The following is a 20,571-nucleotide window of genomic DNA, read 5'->3' as shown; positions in this document are numbered from 1 at the left end:
CGCGGAAGAAATCACAAGAGAATTTAGAAAATATATGGAGACAAATGAAAACAAACAAAAACACAACATACCAAAACATATGGGATTCAGCAAAAGCAGTACAAAGAGGGACGTTCATAGCTATAAACACATACATTTTTTAAAAATTAATTAATTTATTTATTTATTTTTGGCTGTGTTGGGTCTTCGTTTCTGTGCAAGGGCTTTCTCTAGTTGCGGCGAGCGGGGGCCACTCTTCATCGCGGTGCGTGGACCTCTCACTATCGTGGCCTCTCTTGTTGCGGAGCAAAGGCTCCAGACATGCAGGCTCAGTAGTTGTGGCACACAGGCTTAGTTGCTCCGCGGCATGTGGGATCTTCCCAGACCAGGGCTCGAACCTGTGTCCCCTGCATTAGCAGGCAGATTCTCAACCACTGCACCGCCAGGGAAGCCCCACATTTTTAAAAAACGAAAGAAAGATCTCAGGTCAACAACCTAACCTTACAACTCAAGGAGCTAGAAAAAGAAGAACAAACTAAACTCGAAGTCAGCAGAAGGAAGGAAATACTAAAGGTTAGAGCAGAGATAAATGAAATGAGAATAGAAAAACAATAGAAAAAAGCCAACAAAACCTAGAGTTGGTTTTTTGAAAAGATAACAAAATTGATAAAACTTTGCTAGACCAACTAAGAAAAAGAAAGAGAAGACTCAAATATCTAAAATAGGAAATGAAATAGATATTACAACTGATACCACAGAAATAAAAAGAATTATAGGGGACTACTATGAACAGTTGTATGCCAACAAATTGGATAACCTAGAAGAAATTGATAAATTTCTAGAAACATACAACCTACCACGGCTGAATCATGAAGAAATTTTAAAGATCTGAACAAACCTATTACTAGTGAGGAGATTGAAGCAGTAATCGAAAACCTCTCAACAAAGAAAAGCCCAGGATCAGATGGTTTCACTGGTGAATCTTACCAAAAATTTAAAGAAGTATTAGTACCAGTTCTTTTCAGACTTTTCCAAAGAATTGAAGAGGAGAGGAGAATCCCAAACTCATGAGGCCAGCATTAACTGGATATCAAAACCAGACAAATACACAACAGGAAAACTATAGACCAGTATCCCTGATGAGTGTTGATTTAAGAATCCTAAGCAAAACAGTAGCAAACCAAGTTCAGTAGCACATTAAAAGCATCATACACCATGACTAGGGGAGATTTATACTTGGAACGTAAGGATGGTTCAACATAATGAAAATCAATCAGTATTATACACCATATGAACAAAATGAAGGAAGAAAAGATGTGGTCATCTCAAACAATGCAGAAAAGTGACAAAATTCAACACCCTTTCATGATTAAAAACACTTAACAAACCAAGACTAGAAGGAAACTACTTCAACATAATAAAAGCCATATGTGAAAAACCCACACGTGGGGAGGAATGAAAACTTTTCCTCTAAGATCAAGAATGAGGCAAGGATGCCCAATTTTCCCACTACTATTCGCCATAGTACTGAAAGTTCTAGCTAGAGCAATCAGGCAAGAAAAAGAAAAGGCATACAAATTGGAAAAGAAATATTACAATTATCCCTGTTCACACATGGCATGATCTTATATGTAGAAAATCCTAAATATTACACATACACACAAAAACTGTTAGAACTAATAAAAGAATTCAGCAAAGTTGCAGAATACAAAATCAGCACTCAAAACCCAGTTGCATTCTTATATAATAACAATGACCAATCAGAAAAGGAAATTTTAAAAACAATCCCATTTACCATAGCACCAAAAAGGATAAAATACTTAAGAATAAATTTCACCAAGGAGGTGAAACATGTGTACATTGAAAACTATAAAGCATTGCTAAAAGAAATCAAAGATATAAATAAGTGGAAAGACATCTCATGCATGGATCAGAAGACTTCAATATTGTTAAAATGTGTATGCTGCCCAAAGTCATCTACAGATTCAGTGCAATCCCTATCAAAATCCTAATGACATTTTTTTTTCAGAAATAAATTTTTTAAAAATCCTAAAATTTGTATGGAATGTGAAGAGACTATGATAGCCAAAACAATCTTAAGAAAGAAGAACAAAGTTGGAGGCCTTACACTCTCTGATTTCAAAACATAACAACAAAGAAACAGTGATTTATATGGTGTGGTCCTGGCATAAAGACAGATATATAGACCAGTAAACAGAATAAAGAGCCCAGAAGTAAACATTTGCATATATATAGCCAAATGATTTTTGACAGGGATGCCTGGACTACACAATGGGGATAAAGCAGTCTCCTCAACAAATGGTTTTGAGAAAATGGATATCCACATGCAAAATAATGAAGTTGGGCCCTTACTTTACACCACATAAAAAAATTAACTCCAAATGGATTAAAGACCTTAAACATATGATCTAAAGCTATTAAACTCCTAGACAAAAACTTTTCTCCTAGGAGAAAAGTTTCAGAATATTGGTTTTGGGAATGATTTCTTGGATACTAACCAAAGAAGACAGGCAAAAAAAATAAAAAATAGACAAATTGGACTTTACCAAGCTTAAGAACTTCTGCTCATCAAAAGGAGCAATCAGCAGAGTGAAAAGGCAACCTATGGAATTGGAGCAAATAATTGCAAGTCATATGTATCTTGTAAGATGTTAATATTCAGAATATATAAGGAAGGTCTACAACTCAACAACAACAACAAAACAAACCAATATAAAAATAAGCAAATGATTTTAATAAACATTTCTCCAAAGAAGATTTACACCTGGCCAATAGGCACGTAAAAAGATGCTCAGCGTTACTAATCACTAGGGAAATGCAAATCAAAATGACAAGACATCACCTCACACCCATCAGGATGTCTGCTATCAAAAGAATAGGTAACAAGTGCTGGCAAGGATGTGGAGAATTTGGAGCCTTTGTGCACTGTTAATAGGAATGTAAAATGATGCCACCATTATGGAAAGTTAAAAATAGAGTACCATATGATCTAGCAATTCCACTTCTGGGTACATGTCCAGAAGAACTCAGAGCAGGATTGCAAAAATATTTTCATATATCCATGTTCATTGCAGCATTATTCACAGTAGCCAAGAGGTAGAAGTAACCCAGATATCTGTCAACAAATGAATGGATAAAGAAAATGTATATGCATACAATGGAATATTATGTAGCCTTTAAAAAGAAGGAAGTTCTGTCACACACTACATCATGGATGAAACTCGAAGACATTTTGCTAAGCTAAATAATCCAATCCCAAAGATCAAATATTGTATGAGTCTACTCACATGAAATATATAAAGTAGTCAAAATTGTGGAAACAAAGTAGAAAGGTGATTGCCAAGGGCTGGGGGCAGGAGGGACGGGAATTATAGTGTTTAATGGGTAAAGAGTTTCAGTGTTGCAGTGTGAAAAAGGTCTAGAGATCTTTTGCACAACAATGTTACTTAACACTACTGAACTATACATTTAAAAATGGTTAACATAATAAATTTAGTGTTACATGTTTTTTTTACCGTAATAATAATAATAAAAAAAGAAAAAGGAATATCTCTACATGGTAATGTGATGTTATTTTCAATATGTATTGTTAAGAAAACAAAATAGCACTTGATATGTAGCAAATGATATATAGGAGTATAGCATAAGATAGGCAAAAAATAGTACTATTACCTTTTCCATAAGGAGAAGAGATACACATATAATCTGCATGTTTTCTTATAATTTTGAAAAGAAACAGAAAGAATAAACCAAAAACAAATATAATAAATATAGTTACCTCTAGGCAGAGGGAAGGGATTAGAAGTGAGACTTTGAATGTATATCTTAAATATACTTTTGACTTCGGAATCATAGACATTTTTAGCCTTTAAAAAAATAAAAGTAAAATTTAAAAGGTTGAAAGCATATTTTTTTTCTACTCTTAATTTACTCCTGCCAAAAGAAAAACTATTAGTCCCTTTGATTATTCATTGTTCATTGTTAATTTGTGTGTAATTAATTTGAAATTCTCCACCACTAGGTATAGTCTGTACTTGTTACTCTGTTCTCTTGCTTAATTTATCCTTTGAAAACATGATTTCTACTCCTACCTCAGTAACTAAATATTTTAATGTAGTCAGCATCCAATGTAGCACTGTAGCAATTAGAAACCTACTTTGAGATATTTAATAAAAATTATACTCTCACAGTGATATGTATATTTTATTTTTATTTATTTATGTATTTATGTATTTATTTTTGGTTGTGTTGGGTCTTCATTTCTGTGCGAGGGCTTTCTCTAGTTGTGGCAAGCGAGGGCCACTCTTCATCGCGGTGCGTGGGCCTCTCACTATCGCAGCCTCTCTTGTTGTGGAGCACAGGCTCCAGACATGCAGGCTCAGTAGTTGTGGCTCACGGGCCTAGTTGCTCCGTGGCATGTGGGATCTTCCCAGACCAGGGCTCGAACCCGTGTCCCCTGCATTAGCAGGCAGATTCTCAACCACTGCGCCGCCAAGGAAGCCCTCACAGTGATATTTTAAGTTTAATTTGAGTAAGCAAATAAGGGTACTTTTTCCTTTGCTTTTCATTTCCTACATTAGGTTTGCTTCTCAGACGTGTGACTTTGGAAGTTATCATTGAGGATGGGCCTAGAACAGAAACTAGGTGTCAGGGGTTTGCTTCTGTTCAACTTTTGACTATACCAGTCAGCTCTCAGATGGCAGAAAACTTTCATATTGTTATTACTGATCATCTTTTCCAGAGCTTTTAAATTTCTTTTTGTGGTCCAGGCCTCCTATACACTTTGAAGGTCAGCATATCCTAATGTCAGAATTCTCCTTTAGGTAAAGGTGCTTTGGGAGCACTAGCAAAGCCACGCTGATGACTTAATTGGAAGGAGTCTTGCAGAGAAGTTAAGAGCATTTACTGTGGAGCAGAACTGCCTGGGTTCAAATCCTGTTTTTACCTTTTATCTGTGTGACCTTGGACAAGCCATTTAGCCTCAATTTTTCATCTTTAAAGTGGCAATGATAGTTATATCTTCCTCATAATTTGTTATATGTGGATTAAATAGGTTAAGATATACCGAGCCTAGAACAGACCTGCCACTTGGCAAGCATTGTGTGTTAATTGCTTAACCTAAAACCAGATAGACACTGTTTAGCTCAGATTCCTAATAGCCTTGTTGAACCTAGGTATTTGATCAGCACTCTGGTCCCATTCCTCTTGAATTTTTCTTGCTGATCTTAAGGCCTTTTTGTTCTGAGTTAAAACTTGTGATCACTGAAGTGATTAATAAATATTTCTTGCCCTCTTATCTGGTTTTCCTAAATAAAGTCCTGTTTCTTCACTTCTGTACTTTTTAAAATGCAGATTTCCTTAAAGAGCTTCATCTCCTGCCTTTGTCCATCTTAGCCTTGCCACTGCTTTCAGTGAGTTGCAGAGGTAATGGGGAGGTACCTCCAAGTCTCATGATCTTTTCAATACAAATGTTACCATATTTAATAATAATAAGAAGAAGATTTATTCCAGTCTTCTCTCAAAACTATGTATATCTTGTGGTGCTCTTTGTCCTCGTCTTTTTCTTTTTTTTAAATCCTTTCACGTTTTTCTCTGCTTTTCCTTTTTTAAAAAAAAATATTTATTTATTTTTGGCTGCCTTGGGTCTTCATTGCTGTGCGCGGGCTTTCTCTGGTTGTGGCGAGTGGGGACTACTCTTCATTGCAGTGCGTGGGCTTCTCATTGCGGTGGCTTCTCTTGTTGCAGAGCACAGGCTCTAGGCACACAGGCTTCAGTAGTTGTGGCACATGGTTTCAGTAGTTGTGGCTCGTGGGCTCTAGAGCGCAAGCTCAGTAGTTGTGGCACATGGGCTTAGTTGCTCCGCGGCATGTGGGATCTTCCCGGACCAGGGCTCGAACCCGTGTCCCCTGCATTGGCAGGTGGATTCTTAACCACTGCGCCACCAGGGAAGTCCTCTCTTCTTACTTCTTTTATTCCATTGTTTTTCCCCATTTCCCTCCCTCTTGACAGGGTATTATGAATTCTCATTCATTTTTCTTATTTATTTGCACCTTTGCTCTTCATGGATACATATGTATCACTTAGTAATTTTTTTTTTTACTTATATTGTTGGTGTGATTTTAGTTTCTTATTTATGAGAATATTCTTATTCATGAGAATAAAGAGCCTTTATTAAGATAACAAATTGCACATCAAGAGCTGGGAATGTTGATTGCTTCTGCCTAAGTGTGATTAGTTCTTTCTCACCTATACTTGAATAGAGGATAAGATACTTTTGCTTCTATTTATTGGAGATTCTTTTGGGGAAATGACTAAATTGAGGGGCTCTTTCCTTGTTTTGTTATTTAGCTGTTATTGTGAAGAGTTGAAAGTCATGTCAAACAAGGGATGTTTTACATTTTAATCTTCCGCTAGTGTTTGAAATTTTAAAATAGACTATGCATTCAGCAGTCATATGTCAAGCACTTATTATATTCCTTACACTGTGCTGGGCACTGAGAATTAAAAGAATATAATATGGTCTCTGACTCCAGAAGACTCGATCATGATGAGACTCTGCAGTGTAGTGCAGGGAGCTATAGTCTTGGAGTTATCCCACCCAGCTCTGCCACGCTGGTGTGTGTAACAAAGAACAAGTTGTCTTAATCTCTCTGAGATGGTTTTCTTTTCTGTAAAATGAGGGGGTTGGCCTAAATGATCTCTTATGATCTTGCTTACATCTGTGATTCCAACGTTTTCTGAAAGTTACTTAAGGTTGTTGTGAGGATCAAATTGGAAAAAATTTATTAAGTACTTTAAAAACTATTAAGTGTTGTCTAAAGAAAGACATTACTATTTACTAACTTGACATTATTTACTAATGCTTTTAGTCCAAAGACCAGATGCATTAAGTGTTATAACTAAGTTCCAGAAGTTTAAGGAAAAGAGTGACCTTTTCATGACTTTGGCTCTAAGTTCTAAGGGTATTTTAGGATATCTTACTGTCTCCATTATTGAGTAAAGTAGGTACTCTGTAAATATGCATTGATTTAAACCATAGGTTTCAGAAACTCAGAATAGTTATAAGGCAAACCACAATTCCTGTGGTTCTGGGTTATCTGTTCTATATTAGGCTCATGAAATTCTGGGTTAATGGGTAATTGTTTTTTACTACGGAATCATTTTATTTGTGTAAATATGACTGCATATTTACAGCTTGTCATAGGACCACCATATCTGAATACAGAATACATTGCTTTTGAGGGCCAATTTTCTTTGGTTTTTTTGTCCACTAAGCATTTTCGAGTATATGATATATACTACACCTTCACATTTATGGGTTCTTTTATAAAGTACAGCTATCTATATGCTTGTAGATTATAAGAACCACTGGTAATATGCAGGAGGACTTAAGCCCGTTAGCCAATTCAAAAAAGGTGAATCAGTAATTATGTTTTAATTATTATTAATAGATATTTATTCTCAGATCTAAGTAATAGTTTCAACTCTCTGAAATTTTTTATTGTTAATGATTATGATTATCACCAGTCTGATTGTTCTTCAAAAGTTTTCATAATGTGTACCCTTTTCTTTGGTTTGGTTTGCTTATAATTATTGCTAGATAATTTTACGTACTGTTGAAATGGTGAGACTCACTAAATATGCTGCTTTTGAAGTTAGATTTGAATATTTTTTCATTTACAAAGTTACTGGCAATAAAGAGTAATAATTGTTGCTTATTTAATCTGCTAGCATTTAAGCTTTCATATTAATTTTAAGTTTCTGATTGTATGATTGTAAATTTGATTTATCTTCAGCTTTTGAGGAATAAAACTATTACCATGTTTTACTGGTAAACTCATGTACCTAATGACTCATTCTTTTTATATATGCTAGGAAAATGCTATTTCACTGTTAAAGCTAGAATTGAGTTAGTCAACCAGAAGTGAACCTCTAATTGTTTCCAAATGCTTACTTTTGGGGTTTGGATGCAGCTCTAAGTCTTAGCTCAGTCAGGAATTTGCTAAGTTTGTCTTTTTCCCCGTATCCTTTCATTATGGCTAGATAGATCCATGCTAAAATCTATTTTATGATTCCCTATTACAATAGTTAATCAGAAAAATATGGGCGCAAACTCCTGAGCTAAACACAATTTTAAAAAAGCAAAAATAGAGGTTCTACAGGTTTCTTTTACATTTTTATGACCTCTGAGATTGTTATAGAAATTGGCTTTGGTTCTAAATTGCTTATCACCATGTGATTTAGCAAGCATCTTTTTCTCCCCGCCCCAGTTTCATAACCTAGTTATATAGCTCCTACATCTGAAATTCTTAACAATATTTTAAAATTATTATTGGAGAAAATTAGTGTGATGCTTCCATGTGCTTTGGTGAAATGCTTGCTGCTGTTGAATGTAAACATTTTACTAAAATTCTACCTAAGTAGGCAACCATTCCAAATTTTATAGTATAACAAAATCAGTAAGAACCTGTTGGTACACTCTCTGTATATTACTTCCTTATATGTATCAGTTATATCTTTTATTTAGTTATTTTAAAATAGATGCTTGCTTCTAACATTAATTTTATTATTAAAATATTTATCTGCATTATGGTTCTTGAATTGTGTTAAAATGAGTGATCTATAAATTCTCTGTTAATTCTTTTTTTATAAATTTATTTTTGGCTGCGTTGGGTCTTCTTTGCTGCTCGTGGGCTTCTCTAGTTGCGGCGAGCGGAGGCTATTCTTCGTTGTGGTGTGCTGGCTTCTCATTGCGGTGGCTTCTCTTGTTGCAGAGAACGGGCTCTAGGTGCACGGGCTTCAGTAGTTGTGGCACACGGGCTCAGTAGTTGTGGCTCGTGGGCTCTAGAGCACAGGCTCAGTAGTTGTGGTGCATGGGTTTAGTTGCTCCACGGCACATGGGATCTTCCCAGACCAGGGCTCAAACCCATGTCCCCTGCATTGGCAGGGGGATTCTTAACCACTGTGCCACCAGGGAAGTCTCCTCTGTTAATTCTAATAGTGTGTAATCTGTGATCATGGAACTTCACCAGTTCTAGAATCCTCAAACTAAGGGCCACAGGTGAAAGTAAATTTTAGGAGAAAAAGGGCCGTACTAGTTGTTGTTATTGTTGTTCTTACAAGGGAGTAGCAGTCTTTGAGAGGCAACACACGTGGGTTAACACATAAAAATTTGAACAAAGGCTTGGATAAATTTGTAGATGGTTATTTTGGGTGACTTATTAAGAGACTGTATTAAGGGAATGTCTTTAATGTTTTAAAGCTGATCTCCTTAAGGATTATTTTAGATTGGACTCAACTCTTTTGTATTAATTGTGTTTTAGCTCTTTGCAGGGAAAGCTAGACTAGCCCTAGGTATTCTAAGACAATAAATATTTTAAAAGTTGTTTGCAAGGTGATATTTTGCAACTATTGCTTAAGTAACATCATTGCTCATATTGCATGCCTGTTACAGTAGAGTCCATGTTCTCTTCTATTCCTTTTCCCCCACTTTATTTTGAAAGTTATACTTTTTCTTTTTAAAGGTATATTCAAAAGCAAGTTGTCAACATACTAATAAAAAAAAGTTCACCAAAAGTTCATGGGAAATGAAATTGGATACAGGCTTTTAATCTACAGTTGTTTTGAATTCATATGTGCCTTCCTCCAAATGGTGGGTCCTAAATAAGTGTTTGTTGCCTGATTTCCATTGATCTCTACAGGCTTTTTCAGTAGTTGTGAATTCCTTTGAGGTAAGGCATTGTGTATTATTTATCTTTTTATTTCTGGTGCCTAGCACATGTCTGGCACATGGTAGGCATATAGTAAATGTTGACTTGAACTTTTCAAGATTGAGTTTGGAGTCAAAAGACCTGTTCTTATTATTCTAGCTCTCCCATTCACTGGCTGTGTCCTTGGGCAAGTTACTTCGGTGTACTAGGTCTCCATTACCACAACTCTAGAATAAGATTCCATCTGATTCGAGAAAATCTGATGCCAAGCAAAGCATGTAGTGCTTAATTATTGCTTATTTGTATTGATTGCGTAATAAAATCCATTGGCAGGATTACCTAAGTAGTAATAGATTAAATTCGTTGGCGAAGTGTATCTCATTTGAGGATGCTGCTGTGCATTGTTGTTGCTGCTGTTTAGAATAGAAAGGCGACTTATATTTTCTTTCATTTCCAAATATATTCTCTCTTAGTATTCCTTGTAGATTGACCTTTTTTTTTTCTTATTGAATGAAAATAAATTAAAGATGGAAGAAATTGCCTAGATATTTAATCTACTTCCTCATTTTATAGATGAGAAAACTGATGCTCTGGAATGTTATACTATTTGCCTGAAGCTATTTAATGGCAGAATTAGAACCCAAGTCTCATGATTTTTACATTTGAGTGATTTTTCCACCTCAGATATCTCCAGATTATTAGCAGTTTCTTGAGATAAAGATTGGAGAAGAAATTATCAAAATAGCTAAATTTAGTGGGCACATGGAAAAACTTTTCTTATTCTCTGGTGGGGGTGGTGTGATGATTTGGGAGATTGGGATTGACATATATACACTAATATGTATAAAATAGATAACTAATAAGAACCTGCTGTATAAAACATTTTTTTAAATTGCTTATTCTCAAACAGTTATTCTAGGGGAACCATTTTTGTGCCTCATTTTCTGAGAAGTACAATAAGGAAAGTAGGAAAACATAAACATTGTGTAAATTAGATATATAGAAACATTTAGTGACTGATCCTTTCTTTTTCCTGAGAAATGAGGATGGAGAGAGGAAAGAAAAAATGTAATGGTTGAATTATGCCTTATTATTCTACTGTGTTGTTTTTCTTTGCCTTTTTGGTAAATCCAGGGAGTCCTCACCTATTTAATCACAGCACAGTAGATAGAAACAGACACTACTCTTCAGGTTAGATGAAGGAATAACAGATGTTCTTTCACTGTCAAAATCCTTAACCCTGATTCCAGTTGCTTTCCACCCATTTTTCCTCCAGTGTTACTATAGTTATCACAGATGTTTTACAGGAGCACAGAGAGGACATTTATACAGTTTGGAGGACAGTTTGGGATCAGGGAATATACCCTAAAAGGGGTGACACTTGAGATTTTAAAGAAGGAATAGAAGCCAGATTACAGGGCAGTTTAGGGACATTCTAGAGAGGTTACAGCATGAGCCAAAGCATGAAAGGAAAAACAGCAGAAAGTGAAAGTACAAACATGCTTACGTTTTAGAGAGCTTAAAATGTGAGGCAAAAATGATAGGAGGTGGAGATCAAAAGAGGAGGGCAGATCAAAAAATATACCATGTGAAAGAGCTTACACTTAATCCCCTAGGCAGTAGGGAGCTCTTAATGGATTTTTTTTAAAGGGGGAAGGGATAGAGTCAGATACTGATTTTAGGTAGATTAGTCTAATGGCTTTGTGAAGAATGGTTATATTAGTTATCTATGAATGCATAAGAACTTAACACAAAAACCTCGTAGCTGAGATAACACACATTATTATCTTTGCCTTGGTTCAGGAACCTGAGCGTGGCTAACTGGCTCTGGCTCAGGGTCTCTAACAAGGTGACAGTCAAGGTGTCAGCCAGGGCTGCAGTCATTCCAGTGCTCCTCTGGAAGAGAATCCACTTCCAAGCTCACTGAAGTGGCTGTTGACGGTATTGAGTTTCTTTTGGGCTGTTGGACTGAGGGTCTCAGTTCCTCTCCAGAGGCATCTCTCAGTTCCTTGCCCTGGGCCTCTCCACAGGACAGCTCACAGCGTGGCAGCTTTGAGCAAGCAAGTGAGAGAGCAAGAGAGGAGGGTGAACAAGATGGAAGCCAGACTACTTTAATTTAGAATTGATATCTTGTCACTTTTGCCATACTTAACTCATTAGGAGCAAGTCACTAGATCCAGCCCACACTCAAGGGGAAGGGATTACACAAGAGCATGAACGCTAGGGAGGCAGGGGTCATTGGGATCCATCTTTAAAGCTGCCTGTCACAGCAGACTTAAGGAAATAAGACTAGAGGTAAAGGGACCACTTAGGAGGCTATTATAATAATCCAAGTGAAGTGATATGGAGATTATTGTAGACATATGTAATAGAGTGACGGGGAGGTGATGGAGTTTAGAAATGTTTAGAATGTTAAGTCATGAGAACTTGGTGATTTAGAGGATGAGGGTTTTAAGGGAGAAGAAGCAATTAAAGGTGGCATCTAATTATTCTTGGCTCGTAAATCACTATCTGACTGAAGAATATTTTCATTTGAATGTGACTTAAACTCCTGTCTACGTTGAGCTTTTATATTCATTACTGCTATTCTCTCCACACTTTCAGTTTTCTAAGCTTGCCCTTGGTGTTGCTTCCCTGGACACCAGTTTCTCAATATCTCTCAGTATCTGTTTAATTTTTCTATTTGTTTCTGTTCCTGTTTTTACCCTCCCTATCCAAGTACTTATCACTGAACACAAAGTATGGAACAGTCTCCTAATTTCTTCCCTGGGGCCTTTCCTTTCTTTAATCTAGATTCTAAAACATCTAATATCTATGCATTTATCATTCATTTAACCAACAAGTATTTATTGTGGGCCCACTTTGTGACCAGCACTTTACTAGGCCTCCTTGGGAATATAACAGTGAACAAGACAAGCATTGTCCCTGTTCCTTTGCATCTTCATTAATATCTTCTCTTTCTGTTCTATCTGTCAGAAGTACTACTAATCTTTTAAGGTACACTTCACCTTCTACCTTCCTTAAAAAGGTATATGTTTTGTTTTGTTTTGTTTTTATCTCTATCTCCTATAGCTATAATCAGGAGGGGTTTTACTCTAGAAATATTGAGATTCTACAAGTTTAAAAGAAAGAACTGGCTTAAGCTATTAAGTGTAATGAAGCTATTCTTGACCTTCCCTCTCAGTCTGCTTCAAGAAATAGAGCAGTGCCTCACCCCCTGACTCATTGGACTCTCCCTGAAGAGCTTTTTAAAAACATAGATGCCTCAACTCTCCCTCAGAGATTCTCATTCAATATGTTAGAAATGACAACAAACAAGACTCTAAGGTGAATTTGATATGTAGCTGGTTTAGAAAACTACTGCATTAGAGTCACCCTCACCATTACACTATTAATTGCTTTCTGTGCATTTAACCATCCAAGTAGCCTAAAGCCATAATTTCCAAATACTGGTTGAGGACTAATTACATCAATTCATACAGGCTTTGGGGCCCTATCACTAGAGGTGCTGATTCACTAGATCTGTGGCTATATCCAGGCTTCTATTTTTTTTTTAATAATCAAAGAAGACTGATATATCATCGGGTTGGAAAAACACTGGACGAATGAACTTAATATACTGTATTAATTTTTTTGTATTTTCCTTAACAGTACTGTTCAGATAAATGAATGTAAATATTTGATAAACGTTAAGGACCAGTTGGCCATGATATGCTTTATAGATTATCCTTGAAGATTCTAGCCATTTGAAGTCATATTTTAAATGACAGTTGAACGACTGCTGTGTTTAAATTTTAGATGCTCCAGTACTATTCAGTAGTATGTTTATTGTTTCATACATTGATGTATTTCATTTAGCTCTTTTACTTTTACTTTAAATAACTTATTTGTCCCATGAAAAATTTGGAGCAATGGCTGGATTCTTTTTCCTCATATTATTCTGACAAATCTTTGTTATATTCTATTGGGAGGTATATTATTACTTTCTTGCAGGATGGGATTGTCAGAATGTGGCTTTAATAAGTTTGATGTCTTCCTTTTCTATAGTGTTATTCCTCTTTTAAGAGAGTCTGTTGGAATATTAATGCAGAGAACTCCTCCCCTTTTGGAAAATACTCTCCCTCAGTGCTATCAGAGGGTAAGTTTCAAAGCTTCCAAACCATTGGGTTTTGGTTGTTTCCAAGCTGTTAGGGGTTATAACTTTTATAAATATGGGTAGCATGTGTGTATAATTTAGTATTTCTGCCAAGACTGAATGCTGACCATGAATGCCATTTATACAAACCAGAATAAAATCATTGGAAAATACTGAGCGTCACTAAAGAAAATGTGGTAGAAGTTGTCCTCATCTAGAAATCAAGCAGCTCTTTTAAAATATACATATGAATAGCAGATGATATAAGCATTTCTTCAGCATAGATTTTGTGAGCTCCCCTTTTATGCCATATATTCTTCTGAGGTACTAGGGAGTGTAATGGTAAATAAGGTAGTCAGGATCTATCAAAGAATTTATGGTCTGGTGGGGAAACACAGGCACTAAACAATAAATAAATAAGAAAATATCAGTGATGATTACTATAACAGAAATAAAACAAAGTCATGTGAGACATGGATGGCTACGTCAGATTTATCCGGGAAGTCATATTCAAGGAAATTGAAATCTTGTTGACAAGAAGGAGCCAGACATGAAAATCTTGGAGAAGAGTATTCCAAGCAAAGGAAAATGCTAATGCAAAAAGGTCTATGACTGGAACTAATTTAGTGTGTTTGAAAAACAGGAAAAAAAAAGCCATTGTGGCTGAAGCATAATAAAGGGAAGAGTGGCTGGAAAGGCTGGGGAGCATGGCAGAGGACAGATCATATAGAGGTTTTGGTCTTACTAAGAGGTTTAGATTTAATTCTATTCAGTGGGAAGCATTAGAAAGCTTTTAGGCAGGTAGAGTGTCACAAAATTTAAGTTTTTAAAAGCTTATTCTGCTTGCTATTAGAGAATAAACTCTAGGCAGAATGAAAGCAAAGAAAACCAGTTAAGAGGCTGTTATCTTCTAATCTGAAAAATCGTGGCCTGGACTACAGTGGTAGAAGTGAAAATGGAGCTAAGTAGATATTTTGGATAAGTTTTTGGAGATGGATTATATTAGCAGAGGGGAGAAAAAGTGTTGAATCGCAAGTAGGTAGATGCTAATACCATTTGTTGAGGTTGATGCAGGTGTGAGGGTGGAAGATCCTCCCAGGTCGAGAGTTCTATTCTGGATATGTTAAAAATGAAATGCCTACTGCACATCTAGGGGAAATGTCACTTAAGTGGTTGGATATGCACATCTGTTTTAGGGACTGATTAGAACTAGGAGGAGTTTTGAGTCATCAGTATATGACTAGCATTTAAAACATTAGGATTATGTGAGATTACCTTGGGAGGATTAAGCTCTAATCTTTAGGTCAAGTTTCAACTCCAGATTTAGAGCACAGGTGGGAAAGCCAGGAATGGGAGCTGGAAAACCCAGAAGAAGTTGAAGAAGGAGGAAGTAATCAACGGTGCCAAATATTTCTGTGAGGCAATTACAGTAGGAACAGAGAAGTGACCATTGATTGGGATCATGAACAGCATTAATGGCATTGATAAAAGCATTTTCAGTAGAGTGTGGAGAAAGCATGATAATAGCAGATTAAGGAGAAAATGAATTGGGGAGGTAGAGATAGTGGTTACAGTCAACTTTTTTTAAGAAGTGTTGTTAAAGGGAACAAAGAAATGAGCTGATAGCTTGGCTGTAGATATAGTAACAATGGTGAGGGAATTTGTTTTTAAAATAAGATTTTTTAAAACAGCATCCCAGAGAACTTTCCCCAATAATGGAGATGTTCAATAATCTACATTGTCCAGTATGGAAGTCACAAGGAACATGTGGCTATTGAGCGCTTGAAGCTTAATAATTTGAGCTAGCGCAACTAATTTTTAAATTTCATTTCATTTTCATATATTTAGTCACATGTGTCTAGTGACTTCCATATTACACAGTGCAGTTCTGGAGCCTGTGTGTTACTGATGGGAACAGTCCGACTGACAGGAAGAAATTGATGGTATGGTAGTGAAGCAGGTTACTTCACTACCTGCTGGAGGAATGAAGTTCTTGAGAAGGTGAAAAAGGATAGAACCCAAAGCACTATGGAGGAATTAATTGTAGATAGGAGGCAGGGGTACTGTATCCCCCAAGGGAAGACAGAAAGTGCTGAAAGAGATGAGGGCTGACTGGTGGATTTGGTGGTGCAGGATAAGGGATTTTCTGTGTGCTTCTATTTTCTCTTTGATTTACAGGGCAGAGTAATCATGCAGAGAAATTAGAAGACCAGAGGAGAAAAGAGAAGGTATAGAATAGTTCTTTTTGAGATAGGGAAAGTGAAGTGCTGCCCATTTGACATTTGTGGTTTTATGATTTTAAGGTAGGACCAGTCAGCATAGTTGTGGAAGAGAAAGGGGCAATTTATTGAATGCCTACTCTAAGCTGGTACCTATATTAAGTGATTTACATATATTGTTTCTTTTCTTCACATTAACCATACAGGGTAAGTTTCATCTTCCTTTCCCTAGGAAAATTGAGTAAAATTGAGGTTCAAGGATTTAAGTAACTCATCTAAAGTCACAGATGGTAGTGGCTGAATCTGGATTCGAATCCATGTCATTCTGGCTTTAAAAGCTCATGCTCTTTCTGTTAAACTACACTGTCAGAGCAGGAAGAGCAACACAGATTTTCATCTGTAGCTACACTTTCCCCACTTTTTTTAATTTGAGTAAAGTTAATGCCAGTTTCTATAAGAATCATTCCTTAACTTATGCTTTAGGATAACTGCAGGAATGTGCTTGTACTGCTCTATCTATGGAGGTAGAAGAAATCTGTTCAGTCAGGGTGTTGTTTCCCTAGCAGTATACCATTTCCATTTAGAAAAGTGTGGAGGGATATCAGGTTCAAACCACTGTGTCATCAGAGTCCTGAAAGAGGAAGAGGAAGTCCACCTTGACCTCTTTCCCTAGTAAAAGCAGATTTTTTAAAGGGCACAATGTTTATTGTCTCACATTTCCCACCAAGTGTCTTGGAGCTTATAGAAAGTAATCCTACATGCATCAAATTCTGATAAAAATAAATATTTTTGATAGATATAAGTTCAACTTTTTCTTAATTGACATCCCAAATAGATAACTTAAGAATCAGGGAATCTCAGAATTCAAAAAGATCTTATTATTCATTTGGCCCAGACTTTTATCGGTTGGAAGAATCTCCTTTGCGACATTCAGTTGGTCATTCAGCTTCTTGACTATTTCCAGGAATCGGTAGTTAACCCCTTCACAGAGTAACCTCTTTCTCTTTTAAATTGCTGGAATTGTTATAAAGATCTTTTTACATTGAGCCTTTGTTTTAACTTCTGGGTTCTGATCTTAGTTCATCTCCTCCAGATCTATACAGAGATATTAAACAATAGTGGTGATATGGACATCTTTGTAAAGATTTTCCTGATCTTCAAGAGAATACATCTAACATTTTTTCCTTAAGTGTTTTCTGTACATTTTAGGTAGATAGCTTTTATTAAGTTAAGGAAGTGTCGTCCTAATCATAAATAGGGGTTGAATTTTATTAAATAATTGTAATGCTTTTATTGAAATGACTATGTGATTTTTCTCCTTTGCTTCACTAATTGAAGAATAACAGTAATAGAGTTTCTGGTGCTTAATCTTTCCCTCTTGGGATAAACCTAACTTAGTCATGATATGTTATTTTTTAATATACTGTTGGAGTTAGCTTATTTAATTCATAAGAGAAATTAGCTTATGATTTATTGTCTTTATCTGGTTGGGGATCAAGATTAATTCTTACTTATATGAGATAGCACCTCTTTTTTATTTTCTGGCAAAACTAAGAGGTTATGTTAAGTTTCTTGAAAGTCTGCCTTCTGGGACTGGGGTTGGGGGGGTGCTTTATGAAAGAGAACTTTTATTACCTTTTCAGTTTTTAATGGCCCTTTTATATTTTCTGGTTTTTTTCTTATATTACAGCATTTTCTGTATTTCCAGAAATTTATTCATTTTGTCTGGATTTTTGAAATTGTGTTTTTTGTTGTTGCTTTTCTGATTTTATTATTTATTTATTTTTTCCAGCTTTAGTGAGGTAAAATTGATAAATGAAAATTATGTATATTTAAAGTGTACAATGTGTTGTTTTGATATACATGTACATTGTGAAATGACCATGGAACACTTCATGAATTTGCATGTCATTCTTGCACAAGGGCCATGTTAATCTTCTCTGATCATTCTAATTTTAGTATATGTGCTACCAAAGCAAACACCAAAATTGAATTTATATTCATTTTATATACATACATGTACTATTTACTGAGCATTTACTTGGGCCAGGCTTAGGTCCTTACAGTTTTAGGTGCTGAGGATACAAAACATAAAAATCGAAAATAAATCCCTGCCTTTATTGAGCTTGAGTTCTGCCAGAGGAGACAGGCAAGAAACAATATAAATAACATAAGTAATGTAGTGTGCGACATTACATGCCGAAAAGTAAAACAAAGCAGAGAAATGTAAAAATAAAAGCATTGTAGTTTTAGATGGAATAACAGTAGAAGTGCCTCCTGAGAAGATGGCATTTGAGTCAAGACCCAAACAAAGTAGGCCAGGCAGAAATCTGTAAGGAAAGACACTCCAGGCAGAGGGAATAGCAAATACCCTGAGACAGGAGTGTGCCTGACTTTTCAGAGTGGTGAGGAGGCTGCTGTAGCTGAGGAAGAGGGAGCAAGGGGAGGAGCAGTAGGAGATGAGGTAAATAAGGTAAATAGCAAGGGGCCACATGACGTGGGTCCATGTAGGTCATCGTGAAAGCACTGGTTTTTGTTCAGAGTAAGATGGGAATCTACTGGAGGATTCTGAGCAGAGTGAAAGCATCTGATCTAAAGTAACAGATTCTTACTTGGGCTACTGTTTTGAGAATAGATGAAGAGGTGCAAGGCTAGAAATAGAGAGACCAGTTAATAAGGTATTACAGTAATCCAAACTAAAGTGGCTTCAACTAGCCTGACAGCAGTAGAGGTGGTGAGAAGTGTTTGGATTCTACTCAGCTATAGTATTTTGTACACTCACATATTGATACATTCATATAGTATTGCATTTTATGGTTTTTAAAATCTGTTGTTTGTAGTTCTTTTCCTTTTTCATTTTGTACTTTGTTTAATTGCGTGTTCATTTATTTTATTTTTTTACCGCCATCAGAGTTTGTCTTGCCAGTGGTTGTCAACCTAAGGGTGTGGAACACTTAAGGAGCCACTGGAAAAACTTTGAGACATCCCTCCCTTTTTTGGTTGTCACATGAGTTGGGGAAGGGTATATGTTGGCATGTAGTTCCCTGGGTCCTGGGGATGCAAAGATCCTGTAGTTCCTGACACTTGTACACGATGAAGAATCGTCCTGTCTAAAACATGCCCCCATTACGTACGAAACACTGACTCTCTAGCTCGTTAATCTTTTCAGAGAACTAGTTTTTTGATATTGTGAACTCTGTCATTTCTAAATTTGTGGATCATTGATTTCCATCCTTTATTTCCTTCCTTTTATTTCTTAAGTTGACTTTGTTTTTTTCCTAATTTCTTAGCTCATTTGTATTTATATTTGCCTTCTGATCGATGTACAGTTGACCCTTGAACAGCACAGGTTTGAACTGCACGTTCTACTTATACATGGATATTTTTCAGTAGTAAATAACCACAGTACTGCATGATCCATGGTTGGTTGCATCCTCAGGTTTTCGACTGAGAAGAGGGCTGGCGTCCCTAACCCCTGTGCTGTTCTCGGGTCAACTGTATTTGGAAATGTAAATTTCACTTAGGCACTCTCTCAGCTGCGCCCTACAAATTTTGATATGTGTTTATTTATATTTCCCAAACACCTGTCATGGTACCAGCACATAGTAAGTACTCAGTAGGTATTTGTTAATCAATTCAAACTGCCCTCCCCACCACCAGCCCACTTTTTTCATTAGAGAGTAGAATCCATGTTTACTGATGTGTTGCATAATTTAAGTTGGGTGTACTTATACTTGAGTCCATGTTAATGTGTGCTCTTTATATTTTAGGTGCAGCAGTTGCAAGGAGTTTACAGTTTACAAGAACAGCATTTCTGGACCTTATGTTCTGATGTTTATGTTGGGACCTTGAAATTAGTAGTAGCACCTGATGCTGATGCCAGGTGGATTTTAAGCCAAACGCATAATATTTTTACTCAGGTATGATTTTCTTACTAACTTCTTTTAAGGGTCTAGGAATTTATTGTATCTACTAGTCTTAAAAATATTTACTATTTAACATATTGAATATATATATACTACACTGTGAGGTAAGTGAAAGTCTTTTTTCAACCAGAGTCAAATTTGGGAGATCCTTGCTTTAGTGAATACTGTTAATGAAGATAGTCCTGTTTACTCATTGCTGTACTGATTTGAGCTCCTTTAAGAAAAAGTAGATTCTCCCTTACTGTACACTCCTTATAAGACATGTTATATGATATTTGAAGCTAGGAATTCTAAGATAGCATTTGAAATAAGAATAATGTCTGGTCAGTGGCGTTAGCTAAAAGCAAACTATGTTAACATTTTTGTTGATAGCAAAGCCATCTCTACTTCTGTGTCATTTAATGGCTTAATATGCTGTTGAGTTTTTCTTAATTCTGTATATGGAATCATGAATTAGTGCATGATTGCAACCAAATTATATCAGGTAATGTTTATGCCATCATGAGTTGACATAGTCGGTGACTGATAAAGTAAAAGTGATTACTAGATTATTCTGTATATACTGGGAGAATAAGAACATC

General features: G+C 36.1%; 2 protein-coding genes across 4 annotated transcripts in view; one reads left to right on the top strand and one right to left on the bottom strand.

Annotated features, from left to right (window-relative positions):
- The window catches only part of LOC309656428 (uncharacterized protein), a 467,714-nt gene extending 453,964 nt beyond the window's left edge, over nt 1–13,750 (bottom strand). Inside the window, exon 1 of the mRNA XM_082452957.1 lies at nt 135–13,750. The gene's annotated coding sequence lies outside the window, so the exon portion shown is untranslated. The remainder of the gene's footprint in view (nt 1–134) is intronic.
- The window catches only part of SLC30A7 (solute carrier family 30 member 7), an 81,935-nt gene that overhangs the window by 46,710 nt on the left and 14,654 nt on the right, over nt 1–20,571 (top strand). For 2 of the 3 annotated variants that reach the window (XM_082452613.1, XM_082452612.1), the window contains exons 9-10: nt 13,758–13,848; nt 19,835–19,984. In XM_082452613.1, the coding sequence (XP_082308739.1) occupies nt 13,758–13,848; nt 19,835–19,984 (241 nt within the window). The remainder of the gene's footprint in view (nt 1–13,757; nt 13,849–19,834; nt 19,985–20,571) is intronic. The other variant, XR_014261291.1, reaches the window with a different exon arrangement.

Source organism: Balaenoptera physalus (genome assembly GCF_965194825.1).
Source record: "Balaenoptera physalus genome assembly, chromosome: 1".
In the NCBI taxonomy this organism is placed as follows: Eukaryota; Metazoa; Chordata; class Mammalia; order Artiodactyla; family Balaenopteridae; genus Balaenoptera; species Balaenoptera physalus.
Note: the sequence above shows the minus strand (reverse complement) of the source record. Positions and strands in the feature narration are given on the sequence as shown.